At 35.4% G+C, this 24,419-nt stretch overlaps 1 protein-coding gene and 1 long non-coding RNA gene across 2 annotated transcripts; both read right to left on the minus strand.

The window, feature by feature from the left end:
* Positions 1-1,115: 1,115 nt before the first annotated feature.
* LOC141647364 (F-box protein PP2-B15-like) lies at positions 1,116-5,223 on the minus strand. The gene is made up of 3 exons (XM_074455508.1): positions 4,874-5,223; positions 2,980-3,098; positions 1,116-1,664 (listed from the first exon to the last, which is right to left on the minus strand). Exons 1-3 carry the CDS (start codon positions 5,138-5,140, stop codon positions 1,229-1,231), a joined length of 822 nt encoding a protein of 273 aa, XP_074311609.1. The 5' UTR covers positions 5,141-5,223; the 3' UTR covers positions 1,116-1,228.
* A 15,799-nt stretch (positions 5,224-21,022) lies between these two features.
* Positions 21,023-23,112, minus strand: LOC141647366 (uncharacterized). Its single transcript, XR_012545728.1, has 2 exons — positions 23,005-23,112; positions 21,023-21,217 (listed from the first exon to the last, which is right to left on the minus strand). It is a non-coding gene; the product is annotated as an uncharacterized LOC141647366 (long non-coding RNA).
* Positions 23,113-24,419: the final 1,307 nt, after the last annotated feature.

Below are 24,419 nucleotides of genomic sequence, written 5' to 3' on the forward strand. Positions count from 1 at the left end.
GTAATTAGCAGATTAAAATTAGTAGATTGTTACTTATCTTTATAAAATGGAATAAAATTTTCTGTTTTAAAATATGCTAACCAATATGCTGGGTAAATAGCATATTGACCCCAAATATGCTGTTTCAATATCTTGTTTACCAAACTCTAAAATTAGCAGATTGATTGGTCAAACATCCTAAAATCCTAGAATATGTTAAAAAAACAGTCAATATGTCGTTTACCAAACACCCACTTATGAGCCATTTGCAGTTGAGCTTTTGGAATAAGGATTTTTATGGGATATAGGTTAATTTGGGCTATAAAAATTAACTTAACATTCCCATTAGATCAATAAGTTGATCATATGATTTTCTAAAAATGTTGTGTTTTATAGTCGTGATTTTGCACTAGTCTACATCACAAATTTATTGTATGTACAATCAGTTTGCACAAATTCTCATTTGTGATGGGTGTGAACACGTCACAAACTTGTGACGTGAGACAAGCTTGCAAGTGAGAGTGCCTCTTTGTCTCACGTCACAAGCTTTCACATCCGTCACAAGTTAGACGGACTGATAAGTTTGTATAGGCCAACTATTTTGGTTAATTAGGTTATGATGGGTGTTATCGGTGATATAAAGGTTTTGAATCTAGGTCGATTATAGCATGGAACATCTTTTCTAGCTAGGAATGACTACTAGATTAAATGGGATTCGATAAAAGTCGCTTAGTAAATATGGAGTGTGTTTCAAACATAGTAAGTGCGACTTTAAGCAAAGGCCACTAGCCTCCTACTTCAAGTAGCGGCTTTGTTATGCTTTTAGTTTTTTTTTTTCCCAAATAGTTGTAACACTCGTGTCATATTTAAAATTCACATTATGAAAAAGCCGCTACTTAAAAAAAAAAAAAAAAAAAAAAAAAAAAAAAAAAAAGGTAGCGCCTCTAGCCCCGAACATGACAAAAAAAGAGTCTAATTTTACATAAACCCATTTGTAACAAATAGCTTCAAACGAACTCCCAAAGCCTAATTGTTTGATTTCGGACTTTAAAAGAAGTTCTCAAACTGCAATATAACTCATTTTACACCCAAACAAAATACAAAAGCCTTTTAATCTACAATATTATGTTAATAAGTGAATCTAAATATCTAAATTTTTTTAGCTTCAAATGACGTAAAATGCCAGTACAATATCAGAAAAAGGCGAATTCAAACACGTAATCTATTATTAGGACTTCAGTCTAAATGTCTAATTGAGAGGTCTAATTTCGATCCCTTCAATAACAAGACCAGCCTTTAAATGACACCCTTCAATCTCCATCAAACTCATCTTAACCTCATCATTCACATCACCACACTCACCATTGTAGAACAATCCTAACTCAATCTCCATCCACCCATCATTTCTTGCACTCTTTGTACAATTATTGTAATTTAATGTCCATTTCATGCATTGTTTGTTACCATAATTATCTTGGCTAAAGTAGACAGTATTGCTGCTTATTGGGCCGTTGTCTACTTGGACCAATGTTTGCATGGGCTTTTTGTCAAGTCCATAGGCACGTTGAGATATGTTGAATATGAGATAGGCTCCGTATGTTGTGTTTGGTGATAGGAATTTTGTGTTGAATTTGCCATGGATTTCTAGCCATGATGTCGTTCTTAACTCGGCTACGTCATCGAACCTACAATTATGAAAATTAGTGTTAGTTTGACGGGGTAAATGTTTGGTATCGAAGGTTAAAACTTAGAGTCGAATTTACAATGACTCGATCTGAATTATTGAATTTAAATATAACTTGATTTTTTATCTGTATAAAAAATATCAAAAAATTTAAAAATCTTGTTCTAGAATCTAGAATTAGCTAGTTAACCCGATCAACACTAGGTGCAGTTAGTCTTGCTGAAGACGGGTCGGAGCAAGTGACGGGTAATGCCACTCACAAAACGGATATGGGGGACAAAGTGGGGGCACCCCCATGTGCTTCCCTCTCTCCTCTATTTGAGTTATTTGTGAGAGGAAATGGTATCCGTCACTCTAAAGTGACGGATACGTGCCGTATTCAATGAGATTTTGTGACCAAAATATGACCCATATGGTAAAGGAGTGGTTGGTAAATTGATTGATCTAACATGAAATTATCTTGAATAATACTAAAGCTTACTATGTATGTACTACGTGTTGACATTAAGTAATATCTTTCGGGTTTAGGCCACTCGGTATTCTATATAAACTGATTTGGAAATGAGTGAAAGATAATCTAGACCAATTAGTCTTGCTGAAGACGGGTCGGAGCAAGTGACGGATAATGTCAGTCACAAAACGGATAGGGGGACAAGGTGGGGGCACCCCTATGTGCTTCCCTCTCTCCTCTATTTGGGTCATTTCTGAAGAAAAATGGTATCCGTCACTTTAGAGTGACGGATACGTACCGTCACAAATGAGATTTTGTGAATCTAGACAAATAAACCTTGATTAACTCATCAAGATTGATCTACCTTTCATTCATTCCCAATTAATTGGTTTATATACGGAGTAATAAGCACCATAAATACCGAGTGTTTATATTTAGAACTTAGAAGTCGTTAGAATCTTCCAGGTTTAGGCAACTCGATATTCTATATAACCGATTTGGGAATGAATGAAAGATAGTGTAGACGGATGAACCTTGATCAACTCATCAAGGTTCGTTGATTACTGTTTATTCATTCCCAATTGGTATATATACGTACCATAAATACCGAGTTGCTTAAACCTAGAATATTCTACCTAATTCCAACTATATTGTATAAGCCTAATTATAATCATGAATAAATAGAAAGGATGTTGTCAAGAACCAAAAATCTTTTTTTAAGACGAAGATATCCGTATTATAGTTAAAAACGGGTGAAATAATACTCACTTGTATAAATGAGATTAAAGAATAGTATAGTACTTAACTCGTTTTAGCTATAACACGGATTTATTCATAAGACTAACTGTGTATAGAAAGTAGAAACCTTGATTGAGGCTCATTTTTCCAAGACCAATAGAGCGGATCACTAGACCATGCAATTGATAGTTCTCTTGCCGACAATACGTACGATTTGTGTCCAGAGTTTATGTCTAAAACAAACATCTGCACAATAATTAGTCTTTGATTAAAAGTAGAACATATGAATAAGGGTGTTTATTGGTCCGGAATTGGATGGGACCGGATCAAACTTTGTAAACCAAAGACTAAATAAAGGTTAAAAGGTAGACCGAATATATATGATTGTCATCGACTTGGTGTAGTATATAAAAGTATAACTCAAGAAATCATAGGGATCAAATAACCAACATTATCTTATTACCAGATTTAAGTACATGATTACACATTTTATAATACGTGCAAACAAAGTAGAAAATAAAATCGATAACGTTAAAATAGTAAAGATTCTTTTGTTATACAAGTTCGGTCCATAGTTCGATCCGCGGTCCATTCGGTTGGGTCCAGAATCGGACCAAAGATCAAAGTTGAGTAAATAGGTGGATCGTGAAACCAAATAAAATTCGGTCTGATCTGGTCCTTATCAAATGGTTAGGTATGGTCTGATTCCGAACCATTAAGTAAACACCCCTACATATGAATTTGGAAACAACTAGTTTTGCTATAGACGGATATAGCTAAAGACGGGTCAAATACTCTTAAAGTGGTGACATTTTTAAGCCCACCACGCAACTTATTGTTTGTCTTATGCGTAATGTGATATGTTATTTGGTCCGTTTTTAGTTATAAACGGATAATTGCCGTCTACCGTGAGATTTTGTGAGTTGGAAATCTTAAAATTTTTGTACTTTTGGCGGAGTCTTTAGACAAAAATTTAAACCATACTCCGTACAATGAAAGGTTCACATTATCTTATGAGTTTATCACACGCATGTTTTTATGATGCGAGTGATTATTGTTGTTATGCATGTCAATTGTCAAGCTAAAAAGAGTGTCAAATGCGATGAAAAGTCAATTTTATACTCGCTTTATTCCAGTTATTTATTTATCTTTTTTTATTCTTTATAAGACATATTTTAATCAAAGAGAAATAAATAGTTATAATGAAAAGAATATATTTAAATATTAAATGAGTGGGCATTGTGGCAAGCCAATTTTCTTCATAGATATAGACATTGGTGGAGCTAGGGGGTTAGCAGGGATGGTCACCACCTTTGGCGGTTGAGTTTTTCGAAGTTTTTAGCTAAATTTTTCGAATTTTTTTCGAGTATGCCTTATATTATTACTCATTCCCCCTAAAATTTTGCACCTCCTAAACTCAAATCCTGGCTCCGCCACTGAATATAGATATACTTGTACTAGGTTTTTATTCTTCATTTATACATTTATTGCATGTGATTGTCACCGACTCACCGTCTTTAAAATCTGAACTCATACGAAATAAAACATTCTAACAGTAAGTATCACAATCAGGGAGAGGCTATATAGTAGGAATGGTAACACTCGCTATCCTAATTCCAGAAAAATAGTTAAAATTATCGATTTTTATTATTCGGAAATCTCTGAACATAGAGGGCGTGGGGCCTTAACTAACAAAAAAATTAAGTACAAGAAGAAAATTTACTACCCAAAATTTCTTTTATAGCTCCGCCTCTACAGTAGATCTCCTACATTGAAAGAAAGAGGAGAGCTCGTATTTCACGCATTGCCGATTGATTTTGAGATAAAACATTTTTTGACTTATAAGTTATGAAGTGGACTCTCTCTTCTACTTAATGTAGACTACAAATGTATTTCAAATGTTTATGTTATAGGATATACATAAACAAGTAAGCTAGTCCAATAATTTTACGTAATTAAATATATCAAGAATTCGTTATGCCTTAATTTTAATATGAATGTGAAAAGGAAGAACTTGATACCTTGGTACCACCATCAATGAGAAGAGGATTATTGCATAAAAAAAGGAACAATTCTTTCTTAGACCCAAACTTTCTTAACAATGTTGGATAAGCCCTTGAGATGATGTCCTGGTAGTCATGTGGCAAGAAGCTTTCCCACACCACGTCGGAATCACCCGTCAATCGGAGCTCCGAGCATGCTGCCGCTGCCCGGCAGACGTCCCGGGCCGAGGTATGGGAAAGTATGGTTTCCGCACAATCCATAGGAAGCCCTTTCAAGTTCTTCATTATACCCAAATCTATTACTCGTTAAACTAAATAAAGTATTTTGAAGAGGAAAGTGTAGCATGCATTACTTGAGCATTAACGTGTTTGTTTATATACTCGTGTAGAAATAAATTAAAAATAAAGTAAAATTGTGGCCTATGATCTGTTCTTTTCCGCTGATCGGAGCTGAATTAAATGAACCGAAGTGAATGGAGTTGCGCTGAACTGAATGGAGTTGAAGTAAGAGTCAATATGTGAACAGATGAGCTGAATTGAACTAAATGAAGTTGAATAGAACTGAATATAGTTGAACTGAACTGAAATGAACTGAAATTAAAGCATAAAGAATAGAGCTTTAACTCTCCCTTAAGACGACACTATCCATCTTAAGCTTAAGACGGGTCAAGTACATATCACTTGTGTATGTATAAGAATGCATATAAAAAGTAAATATATTTGTCTTATATACACAAGTGATATGATATTTGACCGTCTTAAACTTAAAACTGATAATATCGTCTTAAATGAAAATTTGTGATGATAAATTTAGCGGCCTAACAAGAAGTGGGGACAAATAATTAAGCATGTTACTTTGTCTAAGTTGGTAGCTTTGTGAGTTTATTAGCACAGCTTATGGATGAGGTTTCTCTATACAACATCGGATCTTTATGTAGTAGGATACGTGCCCGACTTCTGAGGGAATTTTAAGTTCATGTAAACATCATTAACTAAACTGAAACATGGCCATGTTTATTAACCCATTAAATTAATATTTACTTGTAGATGTCCATTAGCATAGTTGATAAATTAGTGAGAGATGATATTCATGAATTCTATCAGTAACTGATTCGTCCTTATAGCCATTTCTAGTCCGAAAAAAAAAATATTTTCTTCGTTATTGTATGTTTTACGTATTTAACTTCAAACTATGCCACATTATGACTTCTAACTAGGTTGTTTTACATTTGAATAATTTTTATCGAAAATATATTTTTGTGAAGCTCTTTTTTTTATTATAACAAATGTAGATATATTTGTTCGGTAATATAGTTTTCAACATGTCTCCCTTAACACCGTCATAATTTAAATCGAGAAAAATGTCACCATTTTATAGTAAAAATTGAACCATTTAATGATAGAGAATTGTAACTCAAATTGCCACTTTTTAATAGTAAGTTGATGGTAAGTTTTTTATCAGAAATGTTTATATTTTATTGTAATATGATTTATATTTTATTCATCTTAATTTAAGACAAATATCACTCATTTCAAATGAGAATTTGTGTATAATTTTATAGCTTAAATCAATAACTTTGTAATAAAATTGAATTAAAAGCTAACTTTTATTAAAAGAGTCAACCAACTTTTTCACAAAAGGTCAACGAAAATAATTTGATTATCTATACAACTGAAAGGATTCACTAACTAATCAACCTTTTATTGCTCCGATCGTTATGGACAAATAAACTTGTACATAGATTTTTGCACATTGAATCATCCTTCATATCATGTTCATGTGCACCTAGTTGCTTATATCACAATTCACAATCAACGCAAATTATACTATACAGCAATATAAAAGTTGACCGTTTATAATAAATAGTAACCATTTTCGATTAAAAAGTTACAACTTTTTGTTATTACCAAAAAGTTAACAAATTTTAGAAGAAGTTAGCTATTAACATAAAATAATCACTTTTCATTATAAAATGACCACTTTTTTCGTGTCGCATCATACAACCCTTGTATGCAATAACAACTCATCAAGTCATCAAAAAAATATTTAGTGTCCATTCATTTGTAAATGGTATTCTATATCAATACCATTGGATATTTGGATTAGACATTGCTACGGAGTACGGACTAGGGTAGGGACAATTTTTGGACTTTTGTCAAACTAATAAAGAGACCGTAATTATTTAGACATTCATTTTCTAACTATTCATAACGACCTGGTTTTTAGCATGTTAATTAAATAGTGTTTTTTGGTTTCATTTTCATGAATAAAATTGTCTCTGAGTAAAGATAAATATGTACTTTTAACACCATAGAATGCTCGATCTTATATGAGAATAAGAGTTAGTTCAAGTGGTAAAAGTTTTCTTACCCAACCATGAAGTTGGAAGTTCAACTCTCACCCGCGACATAGTACGTTAATTTGAACAAAAAAAAAAAAGAATGTTCAACTTTTACAAATTGAACATTTTTGTTAAGAAATCAAGCTTTCTTTATAAAGTTTCCGCGAGAAATACTACGCTAACTTTGTATTTAAACTCGTTAACCTTGCAAATCAGCGCAACTCCATTTACAAATGATTCCACCATAATATACATAAGATATTGAAACAATATTTAGAACTAGTATTTTGTCATCCAATCTAAATTCAAAACAAAATTGTAAGATGTAGGATGTCTATAATAATATCACATATAGAGATTGTTTCCGACTCAAAAGGTTTTGGCGATTCTATTAGGATCGAAGACTACTTGCTTATTTCCTACCTTAGAATTAGTTTTCTTTTGAAAATGTCACTCGTGATATAACTCATAAGACGGTCTTACAACAAAGTTAGTAATTATGATGTGAGTAAAAGTAAGAATTGGGCCAAAGTTCACGGGGTTAACTTGAAGGAGTCCAAGAGATCAAAATAATTGGGCCCAGAAGCTCAACACAAACCATAACTCTATTACCCCCACGAACCATATTAGCCCAAACCCCGGCCTAGCCTAGTATTAATTTCCTATGATTCTTTTTTCATTTTCTAAAATGGAGATATTAATTTCATCTACATTTTTTTTCCTGACAACGATTCTGGAAGAAAGGATTATACATCGAATGTATTACATCAGACTTAATATATTGTACTAAGTTTATGTGTATTTTTTCTAAGTTTTATATAATTTATAAGTTGCTCCCTCCGTACCAGACCAATGGTAACACTTACTTAATACAGCCGCACCACACCAGTGGTAACATTCCTTATTTACATAAAATGTCACTACATATCCCACTTATCAACTCACAATTAAACCCACAATTACATACCCCACCTATTTTCTTCCCTCTTTACCCCTTCTTTTACCCTCTTTTCTTAAAAACCCCATTTTTTTTACCACGTTACCATTTGTATGGTATGGAGGGAGTACATTTTAGTCTTTGTCAAAACTCAAATTTTGCCGAGCTTATATGTAATGTTTTTGAGTTATATTATAATTTTTTGAGTTTAATGTTTAAGTGAATTATTTCAAAAACTTAATAACAAAACTCATAATATTTAAAACAAAATTCGAAAACTTTATCTTAATATTCAGAACTACACTATCTGATGTGTACATCGAATGTATAGTCTACTTACTGAACCATTCTAACATATTAGTTACTCATATACTATTTCACTAATTTAGATCCCGCGCAATGAATGCGCAGTATTTATAGAGTTATTAATATAGACCTTAAGCAATATATGCACGATATTTATAGAGTTTTACTTTTAAGTGTATTATTTATAGAATTAGAATTGACAATTCACTTATTTTTCATGTTTCTCCTTAATGTACTTTGATTAGAGAAATAAATAAAAGTTTAAATCGTAATAAGTAATAAAATGAGTATCTTTTTTTTTTTGTTTTTTTACCGAGAAATTAATGATGTTAATTTACAAATATTTACTAATATAAAATATTTTTTAGCTGCAAATTTTTATGATAAAAAGTCAATGAATTTTAACAAATATTTACTAATACCATATTTTTTAGCCGCAACTTCTTATCATAAAAAGTCAATAAATTTTTATCAATAAGTTCTTTAAAAAAAGAATTTCCTTATCCTAAAAAGATCGGAGATAAATTTGTGCAGAATGTGAAATATTAAATGTTATAAATATTTAAATACAAAAGATTATATCCATTTATAACTTATCATGTCCACAGTCCACACATATAGAATACGCTAAAAATACCAAGCACTATTCTAAGAAATATTTTTAGGCGGAAGAATTTGGAATTTCGCCTATTCATTTAGTAAATAGGGAATTCTTGCTTTACCGTCCATTTCTTCAAATTGGTATTGTTAGATACTTAGATCGTTTTCAAGATAAAATACGAACAACTATAGAAACCGAAAGAGATGGAGAGTTGAGAAAACGACTCAAATTACACATAGACAAACAATAATATGGGGTACATATATTGATTTTCTAAATATATACTCTATATCATTGGTTTTAAATCGGTCCCTACTGGCTACTACATCTACAATTGGAAATTCTTTTTTTTTTTTTTTTCTTTCATAAGATTTGAAATTTAAAATAGTGTTATCACCCTTAGCAATATTTTGTGTCAGATCTCATCTATTTCATTATGAAGTACTCCCTCCTAGTCTCTATAATCTTCCCCTTGTAATATATGATCAATTTATACCATTTTTTCTCTTTATTCTCATGCATTTTGACTCCATTTGACACGGTTTTGCGTGCCTTTACTTGCATTTTGAGTCCCGCTTCCCTATCCTATGTACTTGTGTCTCATCTTGTAGGATTTAGGACAGAAACATGGGGATGGGAGCAAGAAAGACGAGATTAGAAGTTAGCATGAAGAGAAGAAGAGGAGAAAGCTAAGAAGAGGTTCTCAACCGGTAGACCGACAGCCGGCTAGGAACCCCCTCCCTTGAAGCCAAGGAAGAAAATGGGGGAAGGTTACAAGAAGTTCCCAGCCGGGCAGCCTACCGGCAGCCGCCGGTGCACCGGCTGGAAAAGCGTAAAGATGGGAGAAAAACAAGAAATGAAGAGAGTTACAGAAAGCGCCCAGCCGGGCCGACCCACCGGCTGTGCATACCTGATGACTCACATTTAATGACCAACTATTAGAAGACTCCCAGCCGGGTGGTGCACCGGTAGCTGACCTATCGGCGGGGGCGCAATTTCCGCATTTTGACTTCCTTTGTAATTTTGACCTATTTTCCTTGTAAGCTATAAATAACACCCCCTTTTGACTCCTTTAATCATTTGGACACACAACCCTAGATCTTAAATTCTCTCTCTATATTTATGCAAGTATTCTTAAGCAAGCTTTAATCCTTCCCTAATCAAATATTAATTACTTAGTAATTTAGCTTAGAATTAGTTTATCTCAATAGTTTACATTTAGTATTGGGTTTGTAATTTGAAGATTGGTGAGGACTCATCTTCCATTTTATTAATCCAAGATTGCAACTTTATCTCTTATTGGTATAATTCCTCCTCTAGTTTGTTTACCTTTCAATTGTTTACATATTCAAGTTTGCTTAATTAATTTAGGGTTTTTCTCTCTTGTACCCCTGGAGTTTTCACTTTTCTAAGTTGTACCCTTACAATTGACAGAATACTAACTGTACCCCTAAGTTTTATTAGTTGTTCCCAAACGTGACCTAAACACTCTAAACCGTCAAATTTCTCCGTTAAGTGGCAACATGGCTTTGATCTTTGTTTTTTTTTTTTTCATTTACATTTCTCCCCTTTTTTTTCCATTGTTTTCCCTTCATTTCTTCAACCTCCATTTATTGTAATCAATTCTTCAACCTTAGTTTATTTCATTCATTACCCCATTCTTCACCCTCCTTTTATTTCATTAATTTCATGGTTTTTATTTCATTAATTTCATGGTTTTGCTATTAAACATGAAAATAAACTTCATAAAGGTAGCTAATTCTTCAAACAAAACATTAAACTTCATAAATACGCTTTTCATTAATTAGATGTTCCTTCTCCAATTGCTAGATGAAGAAGACATTTTGGTATAAAAGGAGGATAAGGAATGGTGAGAGGAAAATAAATGAAATAAAAGGAGGGTGAAGAATGGAGTAATGAATGAAATAAATAAGGTGTAAAAATGATCAATGAATAGAATAAATGGAGGTTGAAGAAATTTAGGGAAAACAATGAAAAAAAGAGGGAAAGTGTAAACGGAAAAAAAAAAAAATCTTAACGGCACAGTTTAACGGTTTAGAGTGTTTAGGTCACGTTTGGGAACGTTAGAGGTGCAGTTAGTATTCTGTCAAATGCAAGGGTACAACTTAGAAAAATGAAAATTTCAGGGATACAAGAGAGAAAAACCCATTAATTTATCTTTACAATATGTTTTCTTCTACTTGCTATATGTCAAAGTCTTCATCTCTTGTCACTACAAGGAATTTGCGGAAAGCTGACACGGCTGTCGCAACCCTATCAAAAATAAAACCTACTGGTCCCTATAAAATGTAGTAGAGGCAGTCGGGTATCGAATCCACAGGGAGATGGGAAAATGTATGCTAAACTAAGTCTGTCCGAGTAACCGATTCTTGGGGGTTTTAATGGCATGTTCTATACTACGGAGATTAAAAGAGAAAGAGAGCAAGAGAAATAAAGTAGTCTTGATGGGATTAACAAATAGAGAGAAACAACTAGGACAATCGATTCACCATGATTCTCAAGGAGTCTAATCTAGGGTCATAGGTCGATACACATTCGGTCTGCAGGGTAGTGAAAAGGTCCTTTCGGTCCGCTATTCTCCCTAAAGCATTACTAACTTAGCTTTCACCCTCATTAGAATGCTCTATTGTTCACTGCAGGTCTTACCCCTTCCAATCTTTCGATCCAGGTCAAGGTGTACCAAAGTTAATCATCTAAATGCGTCGACTCAAGCAGATAATTATAGTTAATTGCAATGATTAACAACACATACTAAACCATAATCACCTATTCATCACTCCCTAATCACCATGGCTTCCCTATGTCCTAGCATAGATGAATTAGTTATGCATAATTATCGAATAATCAACAACAAAACATAAACCAAGAGAATTAAACATAGTAATCAATCGGTAGATAAAAACCAAGGAAGAGAATTAAAAGAGCAAAGAAAATAAAGGAACAAGAGCAATAAAGGCAAAAGTAATTAATTGAGACTAAGAGTAGAGAATATCGAATACAAGATAATAGCAATCGAGTAATTAGGTCTAGAAAGTGAAGTTTTAAGAGAAAGGATGAGGGAGAAGAGAAGAAAAGAGAGCCCCCATATGACTGCCGTCATATGTCTATTTATTCCTAGTTACAAAAGAATATCCAAAAATTAACTAAAATCCGCGTATCAGACTAAACCTCTCGATCGAGTAGAATGAAACCACTCGATCAAGGACAACCAGCAGCAAACCTCTCGATCGAGTAACGCAAGTACTCGATCGAAGACTTCAATAACCACCCATCTCGATCGAGCAAAGGGAGAACTCGATCGAGGAATTTCAGCAACATAAAGCATTCGATCGACCAGTTTCAGCAGCCAACTTGGTCGATCGAGCTATATTAGCACGAGAGAACTCTTGAACACCTTCTGAAGCCACTTCACGCATCTCTAAGTGACAGATTCCAAGCTCCAACCCTTCCTTCTCCAAAATGCATGCGGTTGGGACAGATCCAGGCTCGATTTCGCTCCTTTCCGGTTCATGCCTGCAATTAACACAAGACAAACCAAAGTAGACTATTCGGGGGCATTTGTAGCTAAATGCCACATAAATAACATAGAAATACGTGTAAGTATAGGGTAAAAACCTTATATAAAATACACGCATCAAATCTCCCCAAACCAAACCTTTGTTTGTCCCCAAGCAAACTATGAATGCAACTAAGGACAACTTAATGGAACGGGACCAACTAACAGCTACAAATTGTCCACCAAAACCAATTTAATGCAACAACCAACAAAGTGGCGAAAGGTAAGTGCAAACGAGTTAAAAAAATGCTTTAATTAAACTATTGAACCGTCGACCTTGCAAGACTCATAGATATCGGACTCTCACGGGTCGCTCATCACACAAATTAGGCACAAGGTGAGTATAGAAGTATGAGATAGAAGGAAGTACAGACACTCACCTAACTCGACCTATAAGAGCATGCATGCAGCTTACATGAAACCGATTTCTACCGACCGTACATATGCACTCCAACCAATCAAGACCAAGACACACGCCAAGGACTTACATATAATGTGAGGTGAGGCAATTGGGTAAGAAGGGGCAAAATGAATTTGGATAAGTGGAGGTAAAGCCAAGCTAGTACAACCATAACCAAATAGTAAACTCTTTCCGCTTCGCTACTCAATACAAAATGCAGAACTGTGCCATTGTGGCAAAACATCACTCATATCAACAGGAGACTCCCCAGAAAAAGTAATGATAAGCGTGGGGGTATCATTCAATGATCTTTTTCATATGTTTTTTTTCTCTTTTTGTGTTTTCTTCAGCATTTTTTCTTTCTTTCATATTTCTTTTCCAATTTTTTTTTCATTCCATTTTCCAATTCTTATCTTCAATCCATACCACTAACTTCAGGTCTTTCAAAATGAGCCAAATGGACAAGGATTACAGCATGCCCGCAAAACCACTGGAACTAGCTTGACAGGGCAGACTAAGTTTGGATGTAGTTAAGGAGTCAAAAGGCAAATTTGGCTATTGTGAAGTTTAGGGGTAGTAATGAAAGAAGGGTTGTAAGTTACCTCTCCACGTATATCACCACCGCAAACCGAATGCACACAGGTATCAAGAAAACAATGTCATGCACATGCAAATTGATGTTTGCCTTATAGAGAGCACTACTCACATCCTATATAAAACTGGTCATGAATGTTACCAGTTTATTAAGCTCTAAATCTTAGAATGTATATGTAACTTGCCAATAAAAGACTCAAGTCTATTCGTTTAGATAAGTTTAAACCAAAAACTCGTAGACTATGCACAATACCATGCCAACAAAATGTTAAGAATGTGCAAGGCAAGGGTAAAAGACTCAAAGTAGCGTAAAAGTTCAACGTTCCGACTCAGCCTAAATGCAAAAATAAACGTGGAATTTTTTTTGAATTTTATGATATTTTAGAAATAAAACAAACAATGCATGCGAAAATTAATAAACGTGTAAATGGAAATGCAATAAAACAACATGCAGACACAGATATGGATGCATACCTCCCCAAACCAAACCGTACAATTCCCTCATTGTACCAGGAACAGGAAAAGGAAATGTGAACTTATGAGAAAAGAAGAGGATAAGCTCGAAAAACTTAAAATATAAGCGCGAAGTAGGGACCTCCCCAAACCGAACATAAATATAGGAGGTCATAAGTAGCCTCGTAACATCGCAGCATGAGAGGTATAGCAGCAGTACTCGATCGAAAGGCAGAAATGCTCGATCGAGTGAAATGGGCATCAGAAGTTGTCGATCGAAGAAGTAAGAAGCTCGATCGAGATGTCTGTTTTGGTAGGTACTCGATCGAGCTGAAAGGAGGCTTGATCGAGTAACTTGAGCAGCAGAAGTGTTCGATCGAGGACATAAAGTACTCGATCGAACAGTCCACATGAAAAATCCTGCAAAAACGCAACAACAATCCCACGGGACTAACACAATACCTTAAAGTTTCGTCTATAGTTCAGAAAACTAACAAATAAGGCACACAAAAGCGAAATAAAAGTTTTAACAAAAGTACAACAAATTACAAGCCGGGTTGCCTCCCGGATAGCATAGGTTTAAGAGGTCCCGCACGAGCTGTTTGACTTCATGTATCTGGCTCATCAGGATTGTCGAAGTAGAGAACTTCAACCTTGCTAACCAAGTCATTTGCTTCATATTAATGCTTCACGTATTGGCCATTGACTTTAAACCTCTTGCCATCGGAACTCTCTAACTCAACGGACCCAAACTTAGTGACAGCAGTCACTGTATAAGGGCTACTCCACCTGGACTTCAGTTTACCAGGAAATAGGCGCAGTCGGGCATTAAACAGTAATACCTTCTGCCCGACATGGAATTCTCGAGGTATGATCCTTTTATCATGCCGTCTCTTCGTCTTCTCTTTGTAGATGCGTGAGCTATCATAGGCATTTAGCCAAAACACTTCCAGTTCATCTAGCTGCAATAAACGGTTCTGACCACACAACTTAGGATCATAGTTTAGTTCACGAATAGCCCACCAAGCCTTACACTCTAACTCAACAGGTAAATGACAAGACTTCCCATAAACCAACCAATACGGTGATGCACCAATAAGTGTTTTAAAGGCAGTCCGATATGCCCATAATGTGTCATCTAATTTAAGACTCCAATCCTTCCGTGATTTAGAAACTACGTTAGCCAAAATTTCTTTTAGTTCCTTATTAGAGACCTCAACCTGCCCACTAGTTTGGGGATGATACCCCAAACCACGACGACGTTGGACACCGACTTTAGACAATATAGATGTAAGTTTCTTTTCTTTAAAGTGTATTCCCTCATCACTAATGACGATCTTAGGGACACCAAATCGGGGAAAATAATCTTTTTAAATATTTTAATCACAGTCTTGGCATCACAGTTAGGTGAAGCAATCGCTTCCACCCATTTAGACACATAATCTACAACTACCAATATATACCTGTTACCTTTATTAGACGGGAATGGTCCTTGTAAATTAATGCCCAGACATCAAAAACCTCGACCTCTAGAATGCCATTTTGTGGCATCTCATGTCTCTTAGATATATTCCCAGAGAGTTGGCAAGCATCACAAGTTGAAACAAAAACTTTAGCATCTGCAAATAAAGTAAGCCAATAAAAACCAGATTGGAGTACTGATGCGTGTCTATAATATGATGTTCTACATCTTTATTTCCACGCATTTTATGTCCATTATTAGTAGTTTATTCTACTATTTGCCCCTTTTCGTCGACTTCCGCCTTTTCTGGTAATATTGCAGATTATTACGGGATTGAGCAGAAAATGAACCGAATCTTGACCCCGGAAGCTAAGCTTAGGAAGGACATGAATATTTGACTCGGACTTGAAGTTTAGAATGCATTTCAAGGCCTGAAGATAGCAAAAGCATGGGTGCGTACGAGTTTAACAAGCAAAGAAGCACCTCACGACATTGCAGGCTGCTTCAGATGGCTATATATCGAGTTCTAGAGCAGATAATCGAGTAATTCCAATTGGAGGTGAAAGCTTATCCTCTTAGCTTTCCAACGCCGTGTAGAACGCATGATTTGACCAAGTAACGAAGAAATGACAGCTGTTTTAAGATCAGTGCGCGCTGCAGAATCGTCGAATGCAGTGCATGCAGTATTTGTTGGTCGATCGACTGGTCCAAGTGGTCGATCGACCACCCCACGGGTTCTAGTAGCTACTGTTCGCTGCTACTCAGTCGATCGACCGCCATGCTTAGTCGATCGACCAAGATGCTACTTCAGACGAGAACATAAAGATCGAGAAATACAAAGCCCAAAGCTATATTAGGTTTAGGGATGTAGTTACGTTAGTTTTGCTATATAACGTAACCTGACTAAGAACTTTAGTTGGTTTTTTGGGATCTCTTCTTTACAATTCCTTTACGCGGTATTCTTCTGCTCTTATTTCAGTTTTACTACTTTATTGTCATTCGTAGTATAGGAATTGCTAGAATAGTCTCCCGAAAGCCAATTTATCGTTTTATGCTAATTGTTTATTTCATCGCTTTGATCATGAATTCTTCTGTGTTATTAGTCAATTTTATTGTTATTGATATTCCTAGTATGAGTAGCTAATTCCTTCGTGCTAAGATGTAGGGGATCTATAGCGTAGATGGCGTAGAATTAGGCGACCTGAATTAGGGCATTGGTCGATCGACTGGTTTCTCTGGTCGATCGACTATGCCAGTTGGTCGATCGGCTGCCTATAGTGGTCGATCGACTGACGCGTGTATGATTAGCATCGTTTTTAATTTATTAAGTGCAATATTTGACAGCGAGATCGAGAGGGAACCTGTTAGATGCTTAGTATTGACCAACCCATTAAGATCGAGAGACAGGGGAGGGAAATAATTAATGAATTAGAACAACTAAATTGCTAAGATCGAAAGACAGGTAATTTAGGCTTTAAGAATCACTTTTCAGTGCGAGAGCTAGCATTAGTGAGACTTAGGGGCTAGTAGCATAGGCCGAAAGGAGCTCTTGGTTAACTTGGTGAGAGGACTTGTTATTTACCCATCTACACAACTTTATTTCAGACTTACCTAGGATTTTGTGCCATCGCAGCTATAGTGAACCGACCATCTTAGCATTTCTTCTATAATTGTTTACCTTCTTTATTACATTTATTGCTTATTTAGTTTATGCATTAGACTTAGATTTACTTCAAACCAAAACACCTCCCTTATTTGTTACTTCTAGACTGAAATATCGAACAACTGAAATTCCCTTCCTCCTCGCGGATCGACCGATCGCCACACTAGCTTCGTTAGTAGTATTTAGGTTATAAATATTATTTTTGGTACTAAACGACGGTATCAAATTTTGGCGCCGTTGCCGGGGAGGCAGCGCTAGTTTCAGTTGTTTTTTGTTTTAGTCTTTTTCTTTTTGTTTAAGGAACTTCCTGTGACACCCTTAAATCTAGCCTTAACTATATACGTAAATTCTACAGAAAAACTGGTAGGATATATTTGTAAATGGTTCAACTAGTCCAAAAACCTGCAATTTCAAAAATTTTTCTAACTAAACCATTCACAACCAATTCCAACTCAAGAAGAGTGTCATAACCCTGCAACAGCTGATAAACTAACTTACATAAATAACTAAAGACGCGGAAATATATATGGATACAAACCAAAAATAAAAAGGGAGACATATGTCCCTTCAAATTATATACAAGCCAAAAGTATAAAAGGTTTACTAATAGAATAGCCAAAACTAGGTCCAAGGTTCCTTGCTCACTAGCCGTCTGTGACCCCCAACAAAGCATCAACAACCTGTCAATCGCATTTTATACAAACACGAAAGCCACAATTCAGTGGGGAGTAACTTCGAGTCCTCCCAGCCACGAATCGTCAAAATTAATGTAACATGTAGTGTAACATGTAAACAATTTGATAAACCATTTACTTATCATGTATTCTAACAAATGACCCCTAAACTGACCCAACTAACTATCATGTGAATCATATAACAAATTGTAATCCAAACTCTATCAACCATAGCCGGCTTGCATCTCACCTTCTATGATTCATAGAATCATCAAACAAGAAAGGGCAATATATCAAAGACAGGCATAAGTTCTTAGCACCGTCAATAGTCACTTTGTAACTCAAGTCTATACCACGAGGTAGGGAAGGTAATCGAACCGGTATCTTGGCTCAGCGGTTACTATTAAGAAAACATGGCCAAGAGACAACACAACCCTAGCCTAAAATCTGCGCAGACCTAGACATGCGGATACACACCACCGCACCCAAGACTCACAACTTTTTTTTAAAACAAAGTGAAGTGAGTACCCTAAGGACACCACCGAAGGGTCGGCTAGTACTTAAGCTGACCCCATACTATCAAAATTAGTACCTGAGGTCATGCCCCAACTTGGATAAACATCCACTAGTCAGGAACACAAAGGCTATCAAGCAGTGAACATATACTCGTCAGAGACTATAAAGACCTATCTATGATGAAGGCCGAAATACTCACCTAGAACCTAGTCACGACTAGTCCCAGCTTGAATATTTTAGCCCACACCACCCAAGACTCACCACACAAGTCAAGTAAGACACCCACTTAACCTTAAGAGGGCAAAAAGTCCTACCTACCCACATAAATTCTAATATTCTATCATGTGAAAGGCTATATAAATGTCTATTTACAGCATACAATCCCAACAGTTCCTCAATAAGTATTCAATACTAACTTCCAATCCTAGCAATTATAACAATATAAAAGGCTTTAGGGGAAACTAGGGCCATTACTACAAAATAAGAAGCTTTTTAATTTCAACTAACTAAATAGGAAGCTATTTAAATTCAACAAATTATACATGTGAAATAGAGATATAATAAATGGCCTAAAACAAGTAAAAGGCCGATTATCTAATTCATTCAACCGAATTTTTACCCGCAACCCCAGCCCTGCGGCAGTGCGGGTCAAATTGCGGTGACCAATCACTCAATTAATCGACATCGCATCATCAAAGGGACTAAGGCTCGGTTTTCAGACAATCAACAAAACATTACAATTATCACTATAAAATTCATTTTGAGCCTATTAATTACCATTTCATTTTGTAAATTATCCTAACATGTGATAATTGTCAATATAACATAATTTTTCTACCCTTAGCATAACTTTTAGCTACTTTTGTGATTCTCTTAACAACTTTAACCAAGTATACTCATTCTATTTATATCCGTGATGAACCTAAAATGACGGACAAAGCATGGAAAACCGCGAATCAAGCAACGGACCGACCCGGGCCAACTCCAAGACCGGCCGGGGCTGCCGTGGGCCTGCCGGCTGCTGCCGGAGCCCATTGCCGCACCACCATTTCTTTCTTTTTTTTTCATTTTTATACATTATAAGACCGTCTGAAAATTAATTAATCGTCCCCAATTCAATTTTGATAATTTAAACTACCAAAAGGCACAAATTAAGCTTGCATGCAACTAAGTTTAACATGTGAAAAATTACTACCCAAACAAAAATTCACCAAACATACAAAAATCAAAAACATGTGACGATCTTTCGTCGAGTAACTCGAAATATGTTACCTTAAGCTAGAAAATGAGCAATTAGTCCTCAAAACCGAAACCCTAACCACAACTAACCGCTATCCTCTACAATATACGAGTCCCCGAACTCGTCTTCCAATCCTTCACCTAATTTAACAATAAAAAAACACAAAAATTAAGCACAAAACCGAAATCACCGAAATTTGGTCTTAAAAGAACTTAATGAAAATTGAAATTAGAACATACTAAGTCGTAAATCGTGGCGAGGGGATTCCGGAAAGGTAAATTTCGCGAAAAACGGACAAGAAACGAAGATTTGATGGCGATTTTAAGCTTGATTTTATGTTAATGGTGTTTTGGGTTGAATTTGTGAGATGTTGATGATGATGATGGAACAAAATCAGAAAAAAGAAAGAAAAGAAAAGGGGTGTGCCGTGTAAGAGGAAAAGAAAGGAGAAAAAGTACGTGCGGAATTTTTAGTCGAGATTTTTAACGAGTCGGTTTTGACTCGTTTCAATAATAATTAAATCCGTAAGTCAAATGCAAATTCCGTCAAGTCCAAAGTCTTTAAACACGAGATTACAATAAAATTGAGTATTCATTCGACCCATTTCCAAATTCGTTTACCCAACGTTCAAACGAATTGTCATTTTCCCCCGATACGCCCTTATTTCGAAATAAAAGATTTTACACGGTTTAAACTATTTTTAAACATTTCCAAACTATCAAAATAAATACTTTTCTTCAAAATATAATAAAATTATATTTCTTTGAATTATTTTTACTTTAAATACATTATTGTCAAATTTTACTTGATTAATTAATTATTTTCGAAACATATTAACGGTCCGAAATTTACGGGGCGTTACAATCACCCCTCCTTTTAAAAAGTTTCGTCCTCGAAACTTAGAAGGAGAAAATTATAGTTATAAGAAAATATAGATATCTTTTCAATGAAACGGTGATACTCTTGTTGATCAGACAAGAACATCCATATTCATATCAAGAAAGTGGAAGCATTCTACATTTGGCATAACCAACCTTTAGTGGCACCAAAACTAATAACTAACAATCAACAAACCTAACAATTAGCAATCACAAACAGACTACCACATAAAATCCTAATTCTACCCATCCTACCCTTCTCTCAAGTTTATTATTTTAAGGTCAAGTGATTTCTAAGTGGGGTGCACAAACGTGCATCGGGAGCAATAGGCTCTGATACCAACTGTGACACCCTTAAATCTAGCCTTAACTATATACGTAAATTCTCTGAGAAAAAATCTGGTAGGATATGTTTGTAAATGGTTCAACTAGTCCAAAAACCTGCAATTTCAAAAATTTTTCTAACTAAACCATTCACAACCAATTCCAACTCAAGAAGAGTGTCATAACCCTGCAACAGCTGATAAACTAACTTACATAAATAACTAAAGACGCGGAAATATATATGGATACAAACCAAAAATAAAAAGGGAGACATATGTCCCTTCAAATTATATACAAGCCAAAAGTATAAAAGGTTTACTAATAGAATAGCCAAAACTAGGTCCAAGGTTCCTTGCTCACTAGCCGTCTGTGACCCCCAACAAAGCATCAACAACCTGTCAATCGCATTTTATACAAACACGAAAGCCACAATTCAGTGGGGAGTAACTTCGAGTCCTCCCAGCCACGAATCGTCAAAATTAATGTAACATGTAGTGTAACATGTAAACAATTTGATAAACCATTTACTTATCATGTATTCTAACAAATGACCCCTAAACTGACCCAACTAACTATCATGTGAATCATATAACAAATTGTAATCCAAACTCTATCAACCATAGCCGGCTTGCATCTCACCTTCTATGATTCATAGAATCATCAAACAAGAAAGGGCAATATATCAAAGACAGGCATAAGTTCTTAGCACCGTCAATAGTCACTTTGTAACTCAAGTCTATACCACGAGGTAGGGAAGGTAATCGAACCGGTATCTTGGCTCAGCGGTTACTATTAAGAAAACATGGCCAAGAGACAACACAACCCTAGCCTAAAATCACAAGCAGAGACCTAGACATGCGGATACACACCACCGCACCCAAGACTCACAACTTTTTTTAAAACAAAGTGAAGTGAGTACCCTAAGGACACCACCGAAGGGTCGGCTAGTACTTAAGCTGACCCCATACTATCAAAATTAGTACCTGAGGTCATGCCCCAACTTGGATAAACATCCACTAGTCAGGAACACAAAGGCTATCAAGCAGTGAACATATACTCGTCAGAGACTATAAAGACCTATCTATGATGAAGGCCGAAATACTCACCTAGAACCTAGTCACAGCTAGTCCCAGCTTGAATATTTTAGCCCACACCACCCAAGACTCACCACACAAGTCAAGTAAGACACCCACTTAACCTTAAGAGGGCAAAAAGTCCTACCTACCCACATAAATTCTAATATTCTATCATGTGAAAGGCTATATAAATGTCTATTTACAGCATACAATCCCAACAGTTCCTCAATAAGTATTCAATACTAACTTCCAATCCTAGCAATTATAACAATATAAAAGGCTTTAGGGGAAACTAGGGCCATTACTACAAAATAAGAAGCTTTTTAATTTCAACTAACTAAATAGGAAGCTATTTAAATTCAACAAATTATACATGTGAAATAGAGATATAATAAATGGCCTAAAACAAGTAAAAGGCCGATTATCTAATTCATTCAACCGAATTTTTACCCGCAACCCCTGCGGACAGCGACAGTACGGGTCAAATTGCGGCCGACCAATCACTCAATTAATCGACATCGCATCACCAAAGGGACTAAGGCTCGGTTTTCAAGACAATCAACAAAACATTACAATTATCACTATAAAATTCATTTTGAGCCTATTAATTACCATTTCATTTTGTAAATTATCCTAACATGTGATAATTGTCAATATAACATAATTTTTCTACCCTTAGCATAACTTTTAGCTACTTTTGTGATTCTCTTAACAACTTTAACCAAGTATACTCATTCTATTTATATCCGTGATGAACCTAAAATGACGGACAAAGCATGGAAAACCGCGAATCAAGCAACGGACCGACCCGGGCCAACTCCAAGACCGGCCGGGGCTGCCGTGGGCCTGCCGGCTCTTGCTGCCGCATTTTGCCGCACCATTTCTTCTCTTTTTTTTTTCATTTTTATACATTATAAGACCGTCTGAAAATTAATTAATCGTCCCCAATTCAATTTTGATAATTTAAACTACCAAAAGGCACAAATTAAGCTTGCATGCAACTAAGTTTAACATGTGAAAAATTACTACCCAAACAAAAATTCACCAAACATACAAAAATCAAAAACATGTGACGATCTTTCGTCGAGTAACTCGAAATATGTTACCTTAAGCTAGAAAATGAGCAATTAGTCCTCAAAACCGAAACCCTAACCACAACTAACCGCTATCCTCTACAATATACGAGTCCCCGAACTCGTCTTCCAATCCTTCACCTAATTTAACAATAAAAAAACACAAAAATTAAGCACAAAACCGAAATCACCGAAATTTGGTCTTAAAAGAACTTAATGAAAATTGAAATTAGAACATACTAAGTCGTAAATCGTGGCGAGGGGATTCCGGAAAGGTAAATTTCGCGAAAAACGGACAAGAAACGAAGATTTTATGGCGATTTTAAGCTTGATTTTATGTTAATGGTGTTTTGGGTTGAATTTGTGAGATGTTGATGATGATGATGGAACAAAATCAGAAAAAAGAAAGAAAAGAAAAGGGGTGTGCCGTGTAAGAGGAAAAGAAAGGAGAAAAAGTACGTGCGGAATTTTTAGTCGAGATTTTTAACGAGTCGGTTTTGACTCGTTTCAATAATAATTAAATCCGTAAGTCAAATGCAAATTCCGTCAAGTCCAAAGTCTTTAAACACGAGATTACAATAAAATTGAGTATTCATTCGACCCATTTCCAAATTCGTTTACCCAACGTTCAAACGAATTGTCATTTTCCCCCGATACGCCCTTATTTCGAAATAAAAGATTTTACACGGTTTAAACTATTTTTAAACATTTCCAAACTATCAAAATAAATACTTTTCTTCAAAATATAATAAAATTATATTTCTTTGAATTATTTTTACTTTAAATACATTATTGTCAAATTTTACTTGATTAATTAATTATTTTCGAAACATATTAACGGTCCGAAATTTACGGGGCGTTACAATCACCCCTCCTTTTAAAAGTTTCGTCCTCGAAACTTAGAAGGAGAAAATTATAGTTATAAGAAAATATAGATATCTTTTCAATGAAACGGTGATACTCTTGTTGATCAGACAAGAACATCCATATTCATATCAAGAAAGTGGAAGCATTCTACATTTGGCATAACCAACCTTTAGTGGCACCAAAACTAATAACTAACAATCAACAAACCTAACAATTAGCAATCACAAACAGACTACCACATAAAATCCTAATTCTACCCATCCTACCCTTCTCTCAAGTTTATTATTTTAAGGTCAAGTGATTTCTAAGTGGGGTGCACAAACGTGCATCGGGAGCAATAGGCTCTGATACCAACTGTGACACCCTTAAATCTAGCCTTAACTATATACGTAAATTCTACAGAAAAACTGGTAGGATATGTTTGTAAATGGTTCAACTAGTCCAAAAACCTGCAATTTCAAAAATTTTTCTAACTAAACCATTCACAACCAATTCCAACTCAAGAAGAGTGTCATAACCCTGCAACAGCTGATAAACTAACTTACATAAATAACTAAAGACGCGGAAATATATATGGATAC

The sequence above is a fragment of the Silene latifolia genome, chromosome 3 (genome assembly GCF_048544455.1).
Source record: "Silene latifolia isolate original U9 population chromosome 3, ASM4854445v1, whole genome shotgun sequence".
NCBI lineage: Eukaryota > Viridiplantae > Streptophyta > Magnoliopsida > Caryophyllales > Caryophyllaceae > Silene > Silene latifolia.